This window comes from Malus domestica, chromosome 16, assembly GCF_042453785.1.
Source record: "Malus domestica chromosome 16, GDT2T_hap1".
NCBI lineage: Eukaryota > Viridiplantae > Streptophyta > Magnoliopsida > Rosales > Rosaceae > Malus > Malus domestica.
This window is the reverse complement of record NC_091676.1, coordinates 14,235,623-14,253,575: the sequence shown is the minus strand read 5'-3', so window position 1 is coordinate 14,253,575 and position 17,953 is coordinate 14,235,623. Positions and strand designations below refer to the sequence as shown.

The window sequence follows — 17,953 nt, the reverse complement described above, 5'->3', positions numbered from 1 at the left end:
GTTCATCCACTTGCATAAAGTTTGATTCAAATTTCTTACGACGAGAATGATATTTAGCTACAACCTTCTGGGGAACATGGCAAACACGGGACCAATGGTCCTTTGAACCACAATGGTAGCACATGTCTGCATCTATGGTGTCAGGTGCTTTGCCCTTATTCTTAAAGTTCGGGGCCTTGGGAACGAGGTTAGGACGCTTCTAGCTCGCTTTCCTGTCACATCCCGACCCGCGAATAAAGAATATTCACGAGTTAGGGTGTGAGCTATATCTTAGCTATAGAAAAAATATCTACAACCAAGATATGGTGGAAAATAAAATTAAAATTTTACATACATAAAGTTTATTGAATACACAGCAGAATAAAATAGTATACAAATAACTTTAGAACCGAAACTACTAGCAAAATAATAATTAAAATGTGACAATTCTTGTAAATACATAAAATATACGCAAATGAGATGCATGAATGTACTCACTCCCTTCTAATCCCGTTAACACATACCTAAGGCATCCAAGCCTGAACGTCTCATACCATGCGTATACCACTTGGCTCCGAATACCTTAGAATATGAGTTAACTCCTGTTTATCCCTTAAACCCAATTTTTATAATTAAATTCTCAGTTTCCACTTTATTATACATGCACTTCCCCTGACGCCCAATTGCATATTCAAGCCCTTCCCCCGACACCTGACATATACAAGATTTCATTATTTTTATAATCAACCAATTTGTGTACTCAAGTCCTGCACCCGACACCTGACATATACAAGGTTCATTATTTTTATATTCAAGGCAAACTTCAGCCCTTGAATATCCTCACAACTTAAACACAACTTAACTCTTTTCGTACTTTACAGGAATGCTTATGTATATGCCATGTAACAACAATATCAATAATCACATGCTCTATAACATCTACAACACTAATCAAATTGTTAGTAGCCAAAATTGTATTATATCTGCAACACTAATCAAATTGTTTGTAGACAAAATCGTATTATCTTATCAATAATATATAGTATAGATACAACAATCTAATTGAGAAATATTACTTTACCATTTTACTCCATCTCTCTCTAGGTGATATTGATGCATAAACCCATTTGAGTTCCATAGAGCAATTTTGTTGGGTAAGCTCTCATGCATTTTCTGGGATTTGTCTCTCTTATTTTACAACATTCTCAAGGGAATTAAATGGATATTTTCGATGGTGTGGTGGGAGTGCTTCTTATGGCAATGATCTCCAAAATATAAATGCATAAACAACACAAGATTTAAGTGGTTCGCCAAATCGACTACATCCACTAGGGTTTGCTTTCATTGTATTTCACTATATATGAGAGACTTACAAATACAATGAAAGATGGCTTAAAGCCTTAACAATATGTAAATGAAAGATAAGAGATCATATGAAAGGGAGAATGGCTTTTTGTTGGAGTTGTTCTTTTTTCTTTCTTTTTTCTTCTTCTTGCTCTCTCTTTTCTCCATGTCCCTTCCATTGGTTCTTACTCCTTCCTTTATAGAGATTGCATGACATCTTACTCTCCAAAAAATCTCCCAAGTGTGCCAATGGAAAGAAACCAAGTGTGGTGCCAATCATTAGACAAAAAATGTGTTCCAATACCAAGGCAACAAGTGTTGTCCTCATCACTAACCATATTATGTGGTCCATTAGAAAGAAAACAAATTTTTAAGCTAATCATTAGCCCTAATATGTGTTCCAATAGAAACACACCAAATGTTAACCTAATCATTGATAATGGTATGTGTTCAAATGGCAAAGAGACATGTGTTGAGTTAATCAATATCAAGCAAGGTGGATACAAGCATCTAAGGCCACGTTGACCTTTAGCTTAAGTTTTATTCCTAGATCAAAACACGTGTAAGTCTACAATCAATAGGCATACAAATGGAGTTTGGTAAAAGCTCCAATTTTCTCTCATAAAACTTCACTAAAAACTACTTACAAGTACACTAGTAGGCACAAAGACATGTTTCCAAGCTTTGAAAACACCTCCCGTTCTATTAGTAGTTAAGTATTTATGTTAAGTGATTTTAAAAGAAAATAGAGAAATACAAGTACATAAGAATAGATTTTCATAAAAAAATATATTACAAAAAAATTGGTACATAGAAATACTAATCACGTATACATACACATGTACATATATATACTTTTTTTTTAAATACGGAGTATTACATTTCCTCTCTTAGATGGGCCTTGGCTCTGTTGACCTTGACGAGGTGGCTTCTGGCCATCCCTACCACGCCTATGTTGGCGCTTTGGGTGTTGGTGTGTGTTGTAGTATGCTTCAGGCACAACAGTCACCCAAGTAGGTCGAGCTTGATGATTTTTCATCAACAACTGATTCTGTTTTTTCAGCGAAAAGTAAAACAGATATCAAATCCAAAAACTTAATGAACTTCTGAGCCCTATATTTTTGCTGCAATACAATATTAGTAGTAGAGAAGGTCGAATAGATCTTTTCCAGGAGATCCTCTTCATTCAAATTATTGTTATAGAACTTGAGAAGTGATCGGATTCGACCAACTTCAAAATTATATTAATTCACAGACTTAAAGTCTTGGAAGCGTAGATGTTACCAGTCATGTCTTGCTGCAGGCAATAAAATGTCCTTTTGGTGATCAACACAGTCAGCCAAAGCGACCCAAAGTGCTTGTGGATCTTCCTTAGCAAGGTACTCGGTTTGCAGTGCATCATGATGTGTCTTTAGATGAAGATCATGGCAGTGGCTTTCTCAGCTTCGCTAACCGGGTTATCCATCTCATCTTCAATGGCATGATGCAAATTCTTTTCAGTGAGGTAAAGCTTCACATCTTGGACCCACTTGAGGTAGTTTCTTTCAAAGACCTCTAAAGCGGTGAAGTCGAGTTTGTTCAAATTCGACATGTCCCTATCACAAAATAAATGGACAAGAATGTGGTTAGTGTGATAGAGAAAAAAAAATCAATACATTCACATAGGAGTAGAACATTCAGGTTTTAATAGGCATTGATTGGTTTAAAGTTACATGAAAAAGCTTCGGGTTTTCATGGGTGATGTTTTTAATGAAAACTTCAGGTTTTCAAACAAGGCATGACTTCAAGTTTCGAAAGAATTATGAACTTCAGGTTCATATGTTCATCCAGACAAACACAAATATATATACAGAAATATGCAATAAGAAAAATATGCAAATAGATCTTCAGGGTCTATTATAATAATAGAATTAATTATTTGGATTTCAAACCAAAATTAAAGTGTGGGTAAAAAAAAATTATAAAACCCATAAAGCCTAAAAAAATATAGGCAATTAAACTCGGGGCCTAAAAAATATGAACCAAAGCCCATGGGTGGGCTAAGAAAATTTAGACCATGCGGCCCAGTTCTAAGAATTGGGCTAGGGTAAACAGATGTGGGCTGCAAGCCCAATATACCAGAGGTCCAAATGGGCGTGGTTCGAGTGTGACACGATGTGGTGCACCAACTCTCCAGCAGCGAGCTAGGATCGTGCACATGTGGATATACAGATGCACCAACCAGAAGTTAGGATTCAGGGTGACACAGGCAGGGAAAACACCATAGCCCTCGGGCTGGTGTCATGCTTGGGTTGAGCAACTAGTTATAGGCTACAATCTGTGCATCCAGAGAAACAAATCTCTCCAGTGGGCCAAGAGAAACACCAAGGCCCAAGGGCTGGTGTTTAGACCAAGCTCAGATGGGCTTGGGTAAGGACCAAAGAACATCCCAACATTGCTGGGCGATGTCACTGGAGGTGAGCCCAATGTCGCTGCTGCTGGCGACCATGTTTTGGGTCGAAAAAACGTCGATGTTAATCGAGTTGTAACAAGGAACCTCGATTGTGAAGGAGAAACGAGTCTCAACGTCCTGCAAACCAAGAATCCACGAATTCGAAAAAATAGGGCTTCAAATTCCAGTGAGATTTCAAAGAATCTCGGTCAAGGGCATTTTGAAGGTGACTGCAGGTCACCGGGGAATGGCGTGCCCTTGTTTTTTGTTTTGGGTTTAAAGCCCAAGGGGCTCCGTGGTCTTGGCTTGCTCGCGAGTTGGGTTTTCAAAGAACCCTATAATTTTATTTTATTTTTTAAATTTTTCAATTTCCAGATTGTAAAATTAATTCAATTTCATGCATATCCATCGTATAATTCAATGCATGTACATATATATGATGCAATCCATGGCAATATCAATTCACATAATTCAACAATTATGGATATAATGTTGTTTGGGCCAAAAAAATATTGGTTTGGGCCTAGTTTAGAATTGTTCTCGGCCCAAGAGGCCGTGTTTAGATGTTGTTGGGGGTTACCCAGCTCATGGGCCGCGTAGTCGAAGCTGGCCACGTCCCATCGGGAAACTTATGGGATGTGGGTGAGTCCTATTACGAGAAGGAGTTTCGACAAGATAAGGATGTTGAAGTTGGAGATTGAATGCGGCTTGTTAACGAGTTAAGTTTAAAGTCCTAGTAGGAGTAGGACTGGCCGAGATAAGGATGGATCGGGGAAATGAGTTCTAATCCGAGAATGATTGGGATTCAATACAGGTTGGCTACTATAAATAGGGAGGGAGGACATCGAACAAACCCCCTCCAATTCAACACACAAACTGCCCTGCGCAAACCCTTGCTCTATGCGAAACCTCTCAATAACCTTGAGATCTTTGTTTTCCTTTTTCGCCAACACATCTTCAATTTGGATAAACAGCACTGTGAAGGCAACCGGCGAACATTTTCAGTTTGGATAAATAGCAATGTTGCCGTAGAATTAGCTGACCGTGAAGCACCTTCAGTTTGGATAAATAACACTATGACAGGGCCGACTGGTTATCTATCCAAGTCTCGGTTAAGAAGGATTTCTGAATCCTTATCGGCATAGGTCATCTCATTAGCCTCTTCGGCGAAGTGAGGTGTTACGAGTTACTGGGCTCAGGACATTGAACGCCGAGTTGTTTATGATTGGTTATTTGCTTGTAGGTTTTAGAGTTCGGCATTCTGATGGCCGAACCACTTTCATAATCAAGACGTACATTTGTTTTGAGTACCTGTGTCTCTATACTCTGGTGTCGATTCGGCATGCTTATACTCTTATGAATTTAATCGCTGTGACCGAATCCGGCGCCGACTAGTGGTGAACTTCGTAGAACTAGTAGCCTTGTCTTCAGGCTCTAGAACCCGAAGGCTGAGACTCGTTCCTTCCTCGGCCGCAGTCGCAAGATCGAGAAGTCAATTGTGTGTTCAACCCAACATTAACACATTTTACTCATCGGATGACGAGTTGGCACGCCCGCAAACAACCGAATGACGTAGTTAGCTTATTAGTTACTCGTCCTGCGCGCCACGTAGGCTTGGTAGTTTTTAGGGTCAACAAATGCATACACAATTTATGTAGAATCTAAAATTCGAAAAACGTAAAGTTGGGTCATGCATTATGATGAATGTTTATGTTATTAGGACTGCCAAAATATCAAAATAAAAACCGTTGTTTTGAAAGAACCTGATTGCGTGATGATATTGATAAACTTGTTTGATGCAGAAAACTTCCACGTCAAATTCCTAAACTTAGCGGTAGGAGCGTGTTGATAAAGTGTTGTGCCTTATTTTATAGTGGAGAAAGGGGGCACGGGAGAGAGATGTGTTTGTAGAGTTGTATAGATGATGTGTTATTCCCTTACCTTTATTTATGGTAATAAATAAGAAAGAGAAGAATCCTTCAACTCCAAAAAATACAAGTCTTAATAGGAAAGAATAACTAATATCAGATCTAATATAAGATTTACATCACTCTTAAATAATGTTTATAACAATACCGATACTTTTAACACTGCACATTATCTGTTTTGTCATTGTTACCTCTGTAAAAGCATTTCGAAACCAATTTTCATTCACCTACATTCCACAAATCCGATATCACATTACCGAAGCTCGCCCTCTCTCTCTCTCACTTAAAACGGTAACTGTGGTGGCCATCTTTTCCCAAATATCAATTCAATCAGCTCAATAAGACTTTCGAATTTGCCCTAATTTAAGAGATCAGAAGCTGCAAACTCAATTTATTCTTTGACGAACAAGTACGCCTTAATCTCTTTCTTTTGATTTTTGCCCCATTAGGGTTTGATTTCTCTGCATGTCATCATGTTCATACGATATCCTCTCTGATTGCGATCACGGTGATTTCAAATATAGGGCATGTTCTATTAGATTCCCAACCAATATTTCCAGTCCTTAATTCATTTTGTAGGCAAACTCTTAGTTTTTTTTAGGGTTTTCTTTTACCCCTTTTGTTCATTGTTTAGGCTGCCCTAGAAGTATAGGAATTAGGTCAGCTAAGTTTTTTCAGTTACTTGGCTGTGCAATTTGTATTGATTTTGTAGTTTTGATCACTTTAAATAACTGGGTAATGGATTAAATGCTAAAGTTTGAATTGGAATATCAATAGGGAAACAAATTCAAGTAGCAGAGAATCTGAAAATATCATCATGTTTCGAATTTTTTACAATCTGTGCAAGAGTTTATGTTCTGGTATAATCATATAATTGGATGTATTTGATTATCACGATGAGAATATTTCTTTCGTTGTCGATAGTTAATGATTTAGCCTCAGATTTGGGGTTTCGATATAATTGTTGTTGGGGTATTGTACCCATCTTGAAAGATAAGTTATGTTTTGAACAAATTTAGGTGATTTACATGCCACCTGAGTATATTGTTGGATGATGGTTGTTCAGACTTCTACTAAACTGAATTTATGTGAAGACGAGGATGATGAACCTTTAGTTTTCAAACGGTACAGCACAAAATCTAAACCGAATCAATTAAATGCTGAAGCAAATAAATTATCAGCTGAGAGGCAAGTTGGACAACCAGGGAAGCAGTTATCTGAGCACCGTTCTTCCAATGGTCTAAACTCGAGTGTTCAAAAGGGTAAGATGGTTCCATCAACCAAATCACCACCAGTAAAATCTCCGCTAGCAAGCCCAAAAGCTTCAACTTCATCTGCTGGGGCATCACCAGTATCAAATTCAAAAGCTTCAACTTCATCTAGGGCATCACCAGTTTCCAAATCACCACCGTCGACTACATTAGATGATCAGTCAAAGCGGTTGTCAGAACAGAATAAGTCTACCACGATTAAGGAGGAAATTAATTCTATTGAACATCTTGCTCAAGGAAATAGTGATTCTGAAGATGAAAAACCGATAGGTGCTAGACTGGGGAAAGTGAAACCTTCTGAAGATTCGGATGATGATAAACCTTTATCATCAAGGATTGCATCAAAGTCCAAGGTGGGAACATCAGGCAGTTGGCCTTATGATTCTAACGAAAGGAAGCCCGTTGTTTCAAAAGTTCAGAAGAATGGTTCCAGCACAATAGATAAAGGCAAAGCTTCATCTGTGGTCTCTAGTAAGAGGCCTCTAGATAAGGTCAATTCTTCTGAGAACTCTTCAGCTAAAAGGCCAAAAGTTTCAGATTCTTCTACATCTGCAAAGAATAAGCAGGCATCGGCCAAAAAAGAACCAAAGGAAGAAGATGATGATGATGATGATGACTTCGTTCCAATTTCCCAGAGGAGTAAGAAAGTTGCATCGGATAGTAAACCATCTCTGACAAAGCAAACGGTAACCAAAGTTGGTTCATCCTCAATCACGAAAACAATCAAGAAGGGCCAAAAAGCTTCAAAATTTTCAAAGTATTCTAAGTCGACAACAAAGCCACCGGGCTCTAATGATGGGCAGATAAAATGGACTACTTTAAAACACAATGGTGTCATTTTCCCGCCTCCATACAACCCTCATGGGGTAAAGATGCTCTATAATGGGAAGCCAGTCCCCTTGACTCCTGAACAAGAGGAGGTGTCTGTCTCACTCATCTTTATATCTGCTTTGTATATTCTAGTACCTTAATGAATTCAGTTCTTTTTAATTTAGATTACTTTTCTCGTAGTTTCTGCAAGTTACTATACTTACACTTGAAATTTTATAAGTGCAGGTTGCAACAATGTATGCAGTGATGAAAGATACTGATTATGTGCAGAAAGAAACATTCAGAAACAATTTCTGGGCTGATTGGCATAAGTTGCTTGGGAAGAACCATGTAATTCAGAAATTGGATGCTTGTGATTTTACGCCAATATATGACTGGTATCAGAATGAAAAGGAAAAGAAGAAACAAATGAGCACGGAAGTAAGTTGGTGGCTCTAACATATATCCATAATCAAATCAAATAAAGCTAACATTTTGAGTTTGATTACAATTCAAAACATTAATTTAAATCACAAGATAGGATTGACAGTCTTTGTAAATTAAATAGTGAAACGTTTATTGAAAGATGATACGATAATTTAAATCACAAGATAGGATTGACAGTCTTTGTCCAATTGCATCTTTCCCAAGCATGCTTGTGATCAACATCAGTTGTCACTTGTCATAAAAAGCCACAATATTTTGTTAAGTCAAGATGGAATAACAAGAATTACCAGTGCTTTCCTTTCCTGATACTCGGTCGTTTACATATGAAAGATTCTTTACGTATCACTTGACTATTCTATATATTATTCGTTGATTGTCCTCCAGGGCTTCATATGCTATGCTAGTTGTTTTATATATTTAAGTCAAGATTTATAGGTCATCTCCTGTTACGTGCTCTGCAGAAGATTTTCCTTATGCCTCCTTAAATTGTTAAGGCATTTCTGTTGATTCAGGAGAAGAAGGCCTTGAAGGAGGAGAAACTGAAACAAGAGGAGAAGTATATGTGGGCTGAGGTTGATGGTGATAAGGAGAAGGTTAAATCTTACTTGCTTTTCTTCTGTAGCCTAAGTTCAATCTGATTATATCCCATCCGTAATATATCTACAAAATTTATGGTGCTTTTCTGTCAATCCTCCCTATTTGATTATAAGAATTAGGTTTCCTTGTTATAATAAGAAGATAGTAGCATACCTCTTTTCCTTGCCTTTTATCATTACATGAAAAGTTTACATGAGTGATTTGTGTGATTGCAATATTAATATAGGTTGGAAACTTCAGAGTTGAACCACCTGGGTTATTTCGAGGCCGTGGAGAGCATCCAAAGGTTTGATATTATTTTCTTTGTGATACATATTTCAGAGTTGTCCATGAGAAGATAGTTTGATATGTGGTGGCAATCTGGTCAATTGTATATGTCGTTGTTAATGCTTTCTATGTATGGTATCAGTCGGGAAAGCTGAAAAGACGGATTCGTCCAAGTGATGTTACAATTAATATAGGAAAGGATGCCCCAATTCCAGAATGTCCCATCCCTGGTGAAAGGTTTTGTTCTTCATGATCTCCAATTAGAAAGCAAAACTACACATTTACTTTCAGATATTCAAAGGATGATGCTTTCGTACTATATTTATTTTTGTGTGCTTTCCATATTAATTAATTTTGATTTAAATTAACATGTGCTACAGCTGGAAAGAAGTAAGACATGACAATACGGTTACATGGTTAGCTTTCTGGAATGATCCAATTAATCAAAAGGAATTCAAATACGTATTTCTGGCACCTAGTAGTTCCTTGAAGGGGAAAAGTGACGAGCTGAAATATGATAAAGCAAGGAGATTGACGGTGTGTAGATGGAGATATGCCCATGAGCTTTTAGTAGTTTCTTTGGATAACAGAGAAGATGCTTGTCTTCGTATTGACGAAACCCTGCTATTTTGAGTGCAGGACTGCATAGGAAAAATCAGGGCTTCATACACCAAGGATTTTACTAGTAAAGATGTATCTAAGCGCCAGATTGCGGTTGCTACCTATCTCATTGATAAACTTGCCCTCAGGGCAGGCAATGAGAAGGTATAGTATGTGAACCTTACTTCAGCTGTACATAGAAGCAATAGGCCTTTATTTGTTTATGCCATTTTTGTTGAACGAGGTAATTTAGGCGAACAAGTGATGTAAACATTAGTGAGGCCATGGAAAAGCTCTCCGGTATTGACAGAGTGATATGATTACAGTAATATGATCTCTTAGCTAGAGCAAGCTTAAGAATCATAGTTTCAAACCATTTGTCCACAAAGAAGTGGACAGAATTTTTGTATGCTTGAATTTACTGGTGGTTCTCTTGCAGGATGATGATGAAGCCGATACTGTTGGTTGCTGCACTTTAAAAGTAGAGAATGTAAAAGCAATCCCCCCTAACTCGTTGGAGGTGATGCTAATGCTTAAATTTAAAATCATTGTAGGTAGTCTTCCACTGTATTATCACCATTAAATAACCGGTCAACTTTTGTTTTTATAATTTCAGTTCAACTTCCTTGGTAAAGATTCAATCAGATATGAAAATACTGTTGAAGTTGAGATTCCTGTTTACAAGGCAATTATGCAGTTCCAGTCTGGTGAGTAGGTGGCTTTCTAATTTTGATATTTCCTTTTTTTTTTTTGTGGTAATTGAAGCCTGTGAATGTGCTCAACTTTCTTTTTCTATTTGCTCCAGGGAAAAGTGGCAGTGATGATCTCTTTGACTTGTTGGATACCAGTAGATTGAATGCTCATCTAAAGGAAAAAATGGATGGCCTTACAGCGAAAGTGTTTCGTACCTACAATGCATCTGTCACATTGGATAACATAGTAAGTTGATACTGGCTTTCACTGTCTTTGAACCTTGTACTGCTCTTATTTGTTTTATATCCTCTATAATATAAGACGTTAATGATTTAGAAGAAAATTCTGAGTCTCTCACCTCCGGATGGGAGAAAATCCTAATCATGAATTATGAGGAGCTTTCGTGCAGATTAGAAAAATTACTGTTCTTACAGATACAAACCCGGTGCAGTTATACTTAATGACATTTGATTTGGGAAAATTTTTGAAAATTTGCTTTTATTTGTTGTCAAAGCAAATTAAAGTTGATCTGCATGCAAGCATTATTGAAACAGAGCGATAACCAAAATGGGGTGCAGTATACAGTGTCATTTGGTAGAAATTGAGGGAACCTCCCTAGATTTAGTTTCGTCTTGTAAATTTTTTGATGATTTGTAAATGCTTTGTTGACTAAATACTTTTTGTATATATCTGATGACACTGTTATTGTCAAATATTCAGTATGGTTGAGATGAGAGGCTCCTCCTTTGTCATATCCTGAATCCTCGTTACTTAGATTATGGGACTCATTTGTATGATATACAGCATTAACAAGGATACTAAGGGATTTCTTAGCTTGCTCTTGATTTCTACCAAATTTCTAGTTTTGTGTGGTTCCCCTTTTTATGTTCTCCTTCCCCTCTCTAATTCAGTTTCCTGTTATGACGATTCTTCTTATTTTTCTTCCTTGCCTTGGCCTGATGGCAGTTGAACAAGGAAACCAAAGATGGAGATCTTTCAGAGAAACTCGTTGTTTATCAGCATGCAAACAAAGAGGTGTAGCAGTCAATCCCTTGAGAATTTGTACTGAGCTATTAGCACTGTTACTTTTTACTCAGCGGCATCTACAATTTTTGGCATTTCATTGCAGGTCGCCATTATTTGTAATCATCAGCGTACTGTCTCAAAGTCTCACAGTGCACAAATGTCTAAGTTAACGGAGAAGATTGCTGAACTTCAGGTAATGACCTTATCTGGGAATTAACTGAAATGTTAGGTGGCTGTGTTTGTTAACTGAAGGTAAGTAAAAAGTAGGGTGATGGTGTAACTTGCGCCTTGGGAAAAAGTCTTGGTTGATGATCTGGAAGTTAAGAGTGTTAGACCAACAACCCTTTCTCTATCATGTAGCTAAAAAGTACGAGAATAAAGTTTGAGAACAGAAACCTCTTTGTCTGAGTGGGTTTAATAGACTCATGTCATTGAAAATTAATTTGAAATGCATGTTTATTTCTTGCTGTGGAACTAATTTTTTTTTTTTTGGCGGTAGGGCAACCTGAAAGAGCTGAAAGTAGATTTGGACAGGGCCAAAAAAGGAAAGCCCCCACTGAAAGATGCTGATGGAAAGCAAAAGAAAAATTTGACCCCGGAAGCGTAAGTTTACTTTTTTGCTTATTTGGACCAAGTTTCCATCACGTCCGGATATTGCCTTGTGAAGTAATTTTTGGATTGACACAGGTTGGAGAGGAAGATAGCTCAAACAAATGCAAAGATAGAAAAAATGGAACTGGATATGAGAATTAAAGAGGATCTGAAAACAGTGGCATTGGGAACGTCAAAAATCAACTATCTTGACCCTAGGATCACCGTTGCTTGGTGCAAGCGACATGAAGTTCCCATCGAGAAGGTAACGTCTTCTCGTGAGTTTGTTTTTGAAATAAATACTACTATTGACAGTAGTTCAGCCGATCAATAGATACTTTTCATTTCGATAAAATGTTGGCTAGTTCTTTGTTTAAGCTGCTATATGCTTGACCATTTGCCAATGATACAGATATTCAACAAGTCGCTCCTCGCAAAGTTTTCTTGGGCAATGCGAGTGGAGCCTGACTTCAGATTCTGATACTCGGAAATGTTGCTCGGCCATCCCCTCTATTTCAAATTGAGAAAAAAAATAGCGAAAACAGACCCGACTTTCCTTCTTTGTTCGGTTATAGAACCGGACATTTTTATTCTTTTTTCTCATCGTGTTTTTCTCATTCGGCGGAAAATTCTTCTTGTGTGTTAATCTAATCTAATCTGACTGGCTGAGTAGCCTTGCCACCTTCTTGACATTCCATTTGTGTTTCCTTTTCCTTGGATCCCAGCAATTGTTTTATTTGAACTCTGAGAACCTCTTTATACTGATTCTAAAGATAGTTATGTTACATTCAACAGGCAGCGTAAGGTTGTAAGGTTGTATTGTTTACTTTTTGGTCATTGTTCTCTACGATCCAATATTGCTACTTGATGTAAAGATTTTCTTCTCTAATATTGCCCATTCTTGAATCCTGATACCGTTGATTTATGGAGATGTAAATGTGTATGGGTAGTGATTTTCATCTCCTGCACTCCTCTTGTTGATTCTAAGGACTTGGGAAAAAAAGGGAGGAGTGTGGCGGAAGAAAAGTAGAGTGCGGAAATCATTTCTTAGTATATTTTTACTATTTCCTTGTTTTACAAGATTGTATCTTTTCTACGAATTGTTATATAGCACTTGGGGCCTTCATCTAGGGGATGTTGTCTTACTTGGAATGGTAAAAGATATGAATGAGAATGATACTTGATTATTTAAGTACGAGAGGAACATGAAATGAAATTGTTGAGAATTGGATTTACATTCGATACATATCCAGAGCTCCTTGTATCAAAGACCCTTCTTTGGAACGGATTGACCACCAACGCGGTGTCCTCTCCCCTGAACAAATACACATACAGCCTTCGTCCGTACCATCACAAGCCCTTCCCTTCGTACCTCTTCTGCACGGCTTTAGCCGCCGCCTCGTCCGTCGATGCTGACGCGTCCACCCCCTTAACTCCCACAGCCTGCGTGGTGGTGTTGGTAGTCGCCATTACCGAGGACCCGAGTGAGGAAAAAACAGGACGGAGTTGGGGCGCGTTCCTAAAGCTCAATACTTTGAGGGGTCGAACTGCAAAATTATGCAACTGGCTAGCCTCTTGTGACCATGGTCGCTGAAACGAAAACAGTGGGGATCTGGGTTGCAGGGAAGGGGAAGGGGTCGGGGAAGATGGGTGTTTGGTTTTCTTTTCTTTTTCTTTTTTTTAGGGTAAATTGTTATTTTTTTTTATTAATTTTTTAATAGAAAGTGGGTTCGGATAAAGTTACGTCAGTATTTAACTGAGAAATTTATGGTCAAGCTAATGCAAGGTATAACATTTGACCAAATTTTAAAGATGAGGTATGATATTGTAAATTGTAAAAGATGAGATATGATAATGTCGTGAGACCAATTGAAGTAGTTTTGTGTAATTTACCGATAAAAAAAATGGAGTTTTAACGAAAAGGGCCTGGAACTATTCATTCTTAATTATAAGGACATTTTGTGTATGAAAGGTCCATAATGGATCAAGTACTTTTCTTTATTTACTCTTATGTCATTACAGCGGGGTCCACAAAGATGTTGACATTTCTGTCTGGGAATATATCATTTTATATTATGCTATTAAACTTATGCTAATTTTACAGCCAGCTCTTCAGGCTTTCATCATGTTGTAGATGTTATGCAGCTCTTCTTCTAACAAATTATTCCAATATTGTTCATCGCCTTCTACTAGCTCTGCATCTCTTTCTCTATCTTCTTTCACCTTGTAATATATTTTTGCGGTTTCTTCTTTGAAATTTTGGGGCTTCCAATAAGGCTGATGACTGATTCTTGTCTTACTGTAAATATACATCTCTTCTTCTTCTGCTACTAGTACCATGTCATACCTAAAATCTTCAAACTCATCTAACGCAAACATTTGGATCCCTCTAAATTTTAAAATATCTTTGTATGAAGGAGTCCACTTATGTGAGGAGATAGGGTTTAGTTTAAAGGACTCTTCATTGATCATGGCTATATGCCTAGCTTTCTCCTTATGCATATGTACATACCAATGTGGAGGACTACTAATAAAACTTATGCAAATTTCCTTCCACCTTTCTAGATAATATTCTGCTACTTTTATAAGTTTTTCAGGAAATGATTCTAGTTGAGAAATATGGTTAATAAATATTTTATCGAGATAACCAAACTCTAATAGTAAGGCAGGGGTAACTTCTACCACATTATGCTTTTCCTGATGCTCATAACTAAAATGCCATGATTTAAAATCTCTCATGTTAATCTTGGCCATAACTACGCTAACCTCTGGTTTACAAATACAATTCTCTGTACTATCACAAAGACATGGAGGATACATCTTTGTAATAATATCCATCCCTGGTTTTGGATCAAAGATGGACTGATACAAGGCACATTGTAATTGTAATTGTAACTCTTTCATTGACTGTAATGTTCTGCTCAGGATCTCCTTTTACATATCTGTTGGCATTATTCTTAGTTTCGCCTTTGAAATTTCTTCTAATAAGACATCATCTAATATTAAGTCTGAAGATATATTCCTAAGAAAACTTTCATATTTTTCTTGTTTTTCTTTGTCACTCAGAACCTGATGCTGATCATTACTTTGATGTTGCTCCATTTCAACGTCTTATTCTAAGAGCTCAATCTTAATTTCTTCTATGGGCTCATTAGCCTCTTGTTCTATGGGTTCAATAACCTCTTTTCCTTTATTCTTATAATGATCAGTTTCTAAACCTATTTTTAATTCTCTTTTCAAGGTGTCACTTGCCTTTTGCTGCATTCTAAGATATTGGAGTTCTTGGTTCATTTTGGTAAACTTACCAAGTAATGACTCATGGTCCCTAAAAATGGCTTGAAGGTTGTGCTCAATAGAATGAATATGCTGCTGGTTTTGGTAGAAATTAAAATTAAAGCTATCAAACTCTTGTTTCAAGGCTCTAATTAATTTTTCATGACCTAACATCATGCTTGGCTGCTTAATTTGGATATTCCAAAAATTATCTAAGAGAACCTGCTGCCTATCAGAAAGCCCAGGTACCCTTGACCTATATCTCAGAGTTGGATTTTTTATTCCTTCAACAATATTGCCATTAAAGCTGAACGTAGGTACTGGTGGTGATGCTGGTCTACTCATGCTATTTTGAAATCCACTGAATGGTGGAGGTTGATGGTGCATCATCATGCCATTGAAAGAAACTCTTCTGCCTTGCAGCCTTGTGCTATTTGCTGATGATGGTCAACGATATTCCATACCTGTTCAACAAATTAATCTTGATAAGATATCAGCTATTACCTTTTATATGTTCAAAAATTGGTTTAAAACCATTTCCTGTAATTGAATTAACAAAATTAACCCATCTTCGGGCTGCCTGTTTATTAGCATGTATCTTGTTATAATGAGAAACTATATTTTGACAATCTGTTCTAATCGTAAATACTTCATTATGTAAAAATAAAGAAAATGCTTCAAGTGAATTAATTATCCCTAGAATTTCTAAATCTGTTAATGGTAATCTTGACTGGATATCACTAAACTTTCCTGAGGAATATCTACAAACTTGTTCGTCAAACTTTGGAGACTCCCTATGCTTTTTCTGGTATAATATACCTGCCCATCCTAATGTTGAAGCATCTGTTTCAACTATCTTATAACTATTATCTAGTGGTAATGTTAATGGCTTAAGTTTAGTAATTTCTAGTTTTATTTTTTGAACTAATTTAATATCTTCACTATTAAAATATCTTTGTCCTGGTTTGCTAGTTTTACTATGTAATACTGCTATTTTTCTTCCTAAATCAGGGATAAAATTTCTTGCATAATTTAGCAATCCTAAAAACGCTTGTAACTGTTTCTTATCTTCTAATTTATCTGGAAAATCTAACACCTTTTTAGCTATATGATCTTGTAATTGTATTGTACCTGACTTGATATACATTCCTAAAAATTCTATATCTTGCTTTTCTAATGCTATTTTATTTTTGCTAATCACAATTCCATTATTGATAAATTCTTGTAATACTATCTCTAAATGCTTCCTATGTTCATTTTTAGTTTTACTATGTACTAAAATATCATCTAAATAAACACTACAAAAATTATCATAGTTCTTGAAAATTTGGTCCATCTTTCTTTGAAAGATCGATGGAGCATTTTTAAGTCCAAATGGCATAACGAGCCACTCAAAATGTCCTTCTGGACAAGTAAAAGCTGTCCACTCAATTGATTCTTCTGCTAATCTTATTTGCCAAAAACCTGATTTACAATCAAATTTGCTCAAATATTTACTCTCTTGAATTTTATTTATAAGCACATCCTTATTTGTTAATTTATAACTATCTTCGTATGTATTATCATTTAATCTCTTATAATTATAAAGTATTCTAGCCTTACCTCTTTTTAGTTCCGAATGTTTTCTTACAATAAATGTTGCTGATTTATGTCTAGACTTAGATAATCTAATTACTTTTAAATTTAACAACTCTTTTATTTGCTGCTCAAACTCTTGTTTATCTATTAGACTACAAGGCATATCAGCCGTCTTAATGGTTAAATCTGGGTTAATTATATCTAATTTTGCTAGTATTTTATTTTTACTCCAATGTAACTGTGGGTCTTCTCCTATAATCCTAGTTTGTTCTGCTAATTGTAACAATTCTTCTAAACTCTTTTGTCTATCTAACTGTAATATTTCTATACAAGTTCCTTCTTCTAAAATCGGGTATTCATGTTCAAAAATGTCTTCATCAAACTCTTCTACGTTATTATGCTCATCATTTTCTTTTGAGTTTTCTAAATGATAAATATCTTGGCCACTAGACTCTTCTATACTTATGTTTTTGTATACTTCTAGGGTGCGTTTGTTGCACCGGACTGTCTCGGACTGGATTAGCTTCAGGGACTAAGCTGGACTGACTTAGACTAGACTAAGCTGGACTAACTTAACGAAATGTTTGGTGCAGTGTCGGACTAAGAATCAGGATAATAACAAAATTTTATACAAATACAAAAAAATTGAACCCCAACGTCAACATTTTCTGCAAAATCCAAATCCTAACATCCAAATCCAAAACCCTTCTCTGTGTTTGTGACCCAAGTGTCGAAAAAAGTGTCGAAAACCTTACCCTCTTCCCTCATTTTCTTTCCGCCATGGAAACCCAGCCGAGTTGAAACCCCACAAACAAGACTCGGAACCCAGTTCCCGGAGACATGCGTCTTCTTCTCCATCGGCCTTTCCGCAAGCTCTCCTTCTTATCCTCCTCAACCTTCGGGCTCCTAATGGCCTCCAAGCAGCTACTCAAGTCCGCTCATTTTTCGAACCCACTGACCCCTTATGCACACAGACACCCATTCTGCAAAAAATTGAAGATTATTCTGCAAATTTGCATGTTTGAATTGAATTTGGGGATTTGAGTACTGGGTAAATTTAAATATGTCAAGCTCTATTTCTTTGTCTAACGGAGAGGGCCCAGGCGAGCTAAGAGGAA

The 17,953-nt window shown here is 36.8% G+C and overlaps 1 protein-coding gene across 3 annotated transcripts; it reads left to right on the top strand.

Annotated features, from left to right (window-relative positions):
* Positions 1-5,820: 5,820 nt before the first annotated feature.
* Positions 5,821-12,776, top strand: LOC103403811 (DNA topoisomerase 1 alpha-like). Of its 3 annotated transcripts, none has more exons than XM_008342657.4 (16): positions 5,821-6,091; positions 6,702-7,873; positions 8,010-8,204; positions 8,723-8,803; positions 9,034-9,093; positions 9,217-9,311; positions 9,455-9,611; positions 9,714-9,839; positions 10,114-10,194; positions 10,291-10,381; positions 10,480-10,613; positions 11,334-11,402; positions 11,497-11,586; positions 11,893-11,996; positions 12,081-12,249; positions 12,397-12,776. In XM_008342657.4, exons 2-16 carry the CDS (start codon positions 6,734-6,736, stop codon positions 12,463-12,465), a joined length of 2,661 nt encoding a protein of 886 aa, XP_008340879.3. In that variant the 5' UTR covers positions 5,821-6,091; positions 6,702-6,733; the 3' UTR covers positions 12,466-12,776. The 3 variants fall into 3 exon arrangements, with proteins under 3 accessions (XP_008340879.3, XP_028951301.2, XP_008340880.3); XM_029095468.2 differs by having other exon boundaries at positions 5,837-6,091; positions 6,749-7,873; XM_008342658.4 differs by having other exon boundaries at positions 5,866-6,091; positions 6,814-7,873.
* Positions 12,777-17,953: the final 5,177 nt, after the last annotated feature.

Excerpts from the sequence above, each read along its gene's own strand:
- LOC103403811 (XM_008342657.4), top strand. The coding sequence starts at position 6,734 with ATGATGGTTGTTCAGACTTCTACTAAACTGAATTTATGTGAAGACGAG. Across the intron at positions 7,874-8,009 it reads TGACTCCTGAACAAGAGGAG|GTTGCAACAATGTATGCAGT; the intron begins GTGTCTGTCTCA and ends TTATAAGTGCAG. Across the intron at positions 11,997-12,080 it reads AAAAATTTGACCCCGGAAGC|GTTGGAGAGGAAGATAGCTC; the intron begins GTAAGTTTACTT and ends GGATTGACACAG.